At 38.1% G+C, this 5,612-nt stretch overlaps 1 protein-coding gene across 1 annotated transcript; it reads right to left on the bottom strand.

Annotated features, from left to right (window-relative positions):
- Positions 1-321: 321 nt before the first annotated feature.
- LOC116109264 (putative cysteine-rich receptor-like protein kinase 35) lies at positions 322-4,601 on the bottom strand. The gene is given in 12 exon segments (XM_031395493.1): positions 322-793; positions 871-1,019; positions 1,098-1,330; positions 1,332-1,336; positions 1,434-1,644; positions 1,750-1,871; positions 1,975-2,125; positions 2,178-2,305; positions 2,402-2,824; positions 2,827-3,089; positions 3,501-3,748; positions 3,810-4,601. Coding segments are annotated over 12 exon segments (3,060 nt in total). The 3' UTR covers positions 322-458.
- Positions 4,602-5,612: the final 1,011 nt, after the last annotated feature.

Raw genomic sequence — 5,612 nt, 5'->3', positions numbered from 1 at the left:
TCCCAGTTCCCTGAAAACCTGCATTTTTTTATGTAATCTAACTCAGAGCTGGATGATTTAGAATCATATGTTGTTGGATACCAATGAAAATTATGTCCAATTTTTGTTGAATGAAGCTTCAATTACTAAGCTAGACGCTCGCTAACATGTTGCGAACTCTCACTTCTTGATGTGAAAGTTGATATGAGTTGACCAGATTGTGTCTATTGACGGCTTTCGCATACGAGAATTAACTCTTGTTAGTGAGAGGTAAAGTTCGGATATTAAAAAATCAGGACTTCGCAAGAAAAAAATTTGTAGATATATATAAAATGTCTTAAGAACAAACATTACCAAAATCACAGGTGTAAACTATGCAAAAAATTCAATATATTTGTTGTTCATAAATAAAAAAAAAAAAAAAACAGGTCTTATTTGTATTGAATGATAAAAAATGTTGAAGTTTCCTATTCCTTGTGCTAACAAGGGTAAAGTTCAGTGATGGACACATCATTTATAGATGATGGCATGGATTTGCTTGAAGATTGAACTGATTCTGGACCCATTTCTGGCATACTCTGCCCTGTTGTGCTACGAACAAAGAATGCTGGGCGTTTCGGTAATGGTAGTGTGACCGAGAAACTGTTAAGCATGAGCACTACGGTTGCTATCATAGGTCTGTCTGCTGGATCTTCTTGAACGCATAATAATCCGATATGGATGCATCTAGTGACCTCATTTCGCTGAAAAGAATTGCCTAGAACTTGATCTGTTAGCTCCAATAGTGTTCCATCCCTCCAAAGTCTCCATGCATGTGACAAACATTAGTTAATCCTCATAATTAACGGAATGCCGTATCTACATAAGAGAAAATTGATTTTGTGCCTACATAGCTCAAGAGGTCTTCGGAATAATCTGATTGATAGAAAGAACTGTTCTTTTTGCCGCTTATGATCTCCAGTATTATAACTCCGTAGTTGTACACATCAGACTTTACTGAAAAGTGTCTGTGTAATGCATATTCTGGGGGCATATAACCACTAGAATGTAGCACCATCAATACATCAATCTAACATCAAAATTGCTAATAAGAATAATAGTTTGGTGTTAAATCTTACTATGTGCCAACAATTCTGCTTGTATTTCCTTGACTTTGATCCATCCCACAAATCCTCACCATGCCAAAATCTGCTATCTTCAGGTTCATGTCTTCATCCAACAGAATGTTGCTAGCTTTGAGATCACAATGTATGATTTTGAGTCTAGAATCCTCATGCAAATACAGGATTCCTCGAGCAATTCCTCCTATAATCTTGCAATGCATCGACCAATCCAATTGCCCTTGTTTTTTAAGGATCTGTACATACATCCATCAAAATAATACAATTTCAACTATGAGGTGAGACATTGAAGTACTTATTATATGATATTGATCTAAAGGAAAAGGATCAAACCAAAAAGGAAGTAGTCGAGGCTTTTGTTGGGCACAAATTCATAGACAACTAATTTCTCCTCTTCTTCTGCACAAAATCCCAATAACCTCACTAAATTTCTGTGTTGAAGCTTGGCTACCAATACAACCTCATTCCTAAATTCTTCTAATCCTTGACCTGAGCTTCTTGATAGCCTCTTAATAGCTACCATCTGTCCATTATGAAGTGTACCCTGAAGATATATAGACCATATATAATCAGTATTATAAGGCGATGCTAATTACTAGTTCAGTTGGTTGGATCTCGAGATAAAAAGGAAAAAGGGAAATTTTCTTACCTTGTACACACTGCCAAATCCACCCTCACCAATCTTGTTTCCATCAGAGAAATTGCTTGTTGCAGCTACAATGGAATGCAAGTCTAATTGTAAAGATTCCACCACTGAAATCTCGTTTCCAGCTGAACATTATACGAAAAGAAAAAGTAAAATATTTTAAGTTAGTTTTAGTTGGAATTATGATAAAACAAAAGCTTTAAATTCAGTTCTGTTATGTATGATCACCATTTCCATGATCTTTTACAGCGTTGTACTTTCTTCTTTCTTTCCAACGTAGGACACAATAGCATGAAGTGGATAAAATTATTATGAAGACAAGTGATGCTGGAACTGCAATTGCAATAATTGTTATGGGTCCTACGTTGGAAAGAAAGAACTGTGGCAGCCATAAAACTCAAATTTAGAATATTCTTTAGTTTAATTAATACCTTCTGTCTCCTGCTTGTCTTCCTTCTTCGTAAAATGACACAAGTGAAGGCAACAAGTGTTATAATAAAGATAAACACTATAGAAGAAACAGTTATCATAACAGTTCTAGATTTAATGCCTCCTCTGCCTGCATCCACAAATCAGAAAACAATATCTTTACCACACGCAATCGAAACTAAACAGGAGAGCTCGTATCAGGAGAGGATCCTAATTCGAAACATACCTTTCAAGATTTTTGGCGGTGGAAGTGATGGTGAAGGAGCATCAAGAGTGGCATTATAGAAATGATTTAAATCCCAGATATACATACAGCTAGGTTTCATAACAAGGCAACGTGACTTGCCATGGTAGTGAGCTTCATAGTAGGCTACAGATTGGAGTAGACAAGTGCCACAATCAGTCTGTGAAATATCAGGAGTACACTGCATGAGTGCATATATCTTCACAAAGTTCGTCAAATTTGCTTCTCCGGTTGCAAACTTACTTGTAGAAGCTTTTCTCAATAACTGATTCATCAAACTCTCCCAAGTCTGATCAAAATGAGTCATGTTCACCGCCATATGATTCTCACTGCTTCCCGCAGCCATAGGTTCCTCGCCCATTTCTCTGAAAATCTAGCGGTTCGAATAGCGTACAATGCATTGAGACTCCCTCCCCAAGCAACTGCTTCTTTCTGGTCCAAACATGTATTCACAATATCTTCAGCTGCAGAACTTACACAATTGGCACACTGTTCTGCAGAAGAATCTCCTCTACAAGTCACAAGAGCATAAACTTTGTCAGGCTCCAGGCCAATACTTGCATTATAAAAAAACCCTTCATGTAGAGTAACATTAGAAGCAAGAGATGAGAGGATCAGATTCCTGTTCTTCTCATAAGTGCTATTACTTGTGAAATTCCCAGTGTTATAACTGTTAATTTGGGGGCAAGAAACGTGAAAATGAAGAATACTCTTATTCAATCAATAAGAAGTCTGTTATATTGTTGCTTATATACAAAGAAATAATACATAACTGTTAACTAATTTCTTCTAACTACCTTAACTAACTTACAGCTCAGCATAACTAATTTCTAACTAACTAAGTTTTCTTCTATATACCAACTTGATCCTTAACACTCCCCCTCAAGTTGGCATCTTATGTATATCTTTCAGGCATAACTTGGACAAAAGTTTTTCATGTTGTAGCCTTCCCAACCCTTTCGTCATCACATCTGCCTATTGTTCTCCAGTTGGTATGTATTTTGCAATGATCAAACCACCTTGAATTTTCTCTCTTATAAAATGACAATCTATCTCTATGTGTTTTGTTCTCTCATGATACATGGGATTTGCCGCAATCTGCAATGCTGACTTATTATCACAGTAGAGCAATGCCGGTATTTTGGCTTCATCATCAAGCTCTTTAAGCAAGCCTGTTAACCAAACTAACTCTGCAACAGCTACAGCCATGCTTCTGCAGATGATCTTGCCACAGTATTTTTTTCTTTGATTTCCAAGACAGAAGAGAATCTCCCATCTTGATGCAGTATCCTGATACTGATTTTCTACTGACAGCGCAAGCTGCCCAATCTGAGTCACAAAAGGCAATTAACTCTTTTGTACTTTTTGCGGACATGAACAACCCAAGTACTGGTTCCTTTTTCACATATCTTATAACCCTCAATGCTGCTTCCAGATGTGATTGTTTAGGAGTCTGCATGTGCTGACTTAAAGTCTGGATAGCGAATGAAATGTCTGGCCTAGTCATGGTTAGATATAACAACCTTCCCACCATCCTCCTGAATACACTAGGATCTAACAACAACTCATCCTTTTCAACCGGTAGGAACTTTTGATCATACTCATATGAAGTCAGTTTTAGATGTTGTTCAAGAGGAGTGTCAGCAGGTTTTGCAGCAGACAATCTAGCCTCCGAAATGAGTTCCAGTGCATATTTTCTCTGGTTCAAAACAATTCCTTCAGAGGACCTAGCAACTTCAATTCCAAGACAATATTTAAGGTGACCAAGGTCTTTGATTTTGAAATTATCCTGCAATATGAACTTCAATTGATCTATCATCTTAGTGCAGCTCCTTGTTATCAAGATGTCATCTACATAGACAAGCATGATGACTATATTGCTTCCTTCTCGTTTGGTGAATAAAGAGTAATCATATTTACTCTGTGAGTAACCATTTTTGATCAAGGCTTCGGTGAGTTTGTGATTCCATTGTCTACTTGCTTGCTTCAATCCATACAAGGATTTGAGCAGTCTGCAGACTGTGTTCTCCCCCTGAGTGCCAAATCCTTGAGGTAAAGACATGTAAACTTCTTCATGAAAATCCCCTTGCAGGAGGGCATTAAACACATCAAGTTGAAAGAGTGGCCAAGCATGAATAGAAGCTAACGCAAGGACTGATCTGACAGTAACCATCTTTGCCATCGAGGAGAATGTTTCTGTGTAGTCTATACCAGCTTGTTGATTATAGCCCTTGGCCACAAGCCGAGCTTTGTATCTCTCTAAGGTACCATCAGAATTGTACTTGACTTTTTACACCCACTTGCAGCCAATCGGCTGCTTTCCTGCAGGGAGAGAAACAAGCTGCCAGGTTTTATTGGCTTCTAATGCAGTGATTTTAGTTTGCATTGCATCAATCCAATTAGGATCCTGAGAAGCTTCAGCAAATGAAACAGGTTCCTTGATCTGAGAAATGGAAGAAAGGAAACACCTGTAAGATGAAGAAAGATGATCATAAGAGACAACATCTGAAATGGAGTAATGAGCTGAAGGTGTAATGTAATCCTGCAACCAAATTGGAGGTCTATGTGATCTGGCAGAACGTCTGATGTTTAAAGGAATGTCAGGAGGAGATGCTGGAGCTGAATATGTTGGAGATATGGAATCAATTGAAGGAGCAGCAGGGGCAAGATTAGTAGCAGGACCAGGACTGAAATGGTCATCTGGTAACGATGGATCAGGAATGGCAGTATTGACAGGAGCAGGATAAGAGTCATCAGAAAATATGGTATTGAAATGATCACTTGGAAATAATGGAATATAAGAATGTTTCTGGAATTGAAATGGAAAAATGTCTTCAATAAATTTGACATCTCGGTTGACAAAGAAACTGAAATCTTGTAAGTTCAGCAGCTTGTATCCCTTTTGTGTGGAAGAGTATCCCATAAAGACTGATGGGATGGCCTTGAAACCAAATTTATATCTGGAGCTCAGATTAGATGCATATGCCAAGCAGCCAAACACCTTGAAGTGATCAATTGAAGGAGGAGAACCAAAAAGAACTTGATGAGGGGAACTACCCTGGAGCACATCAGTTGGAAGTCTATTGATGACATAGCAGGCTGTGAGTATACATTCTCTCCAATACTTGATTGGAATAGAGGCCTGAAATCTCAAGGCTCTAGCAACACTAAGTAAGTGCCTATGCTTCCTCTC

This window comes from Pistacia vera, unplaced genomic scaffold (assembly GCF_008641045.1).
Source record: "Pistacia vera cultivar Batoury unplaced genomic scaffold, PisVer_v2 Contig577, whole genome shotgun sequence".
Taxonomy (NCBI): domain Eukaryota; kingdom Viridiplantae; phylum Streptophyta; class Magnoliopsida; order Sapindales; family Anacardiaceae; genus Pistacia; species Pistacia vera.
The sequence above is the reverse complement of the archived record's forward strand: the minus strand, read 5'-3'. Positions and strand labels throughout refer to the sequence as shown.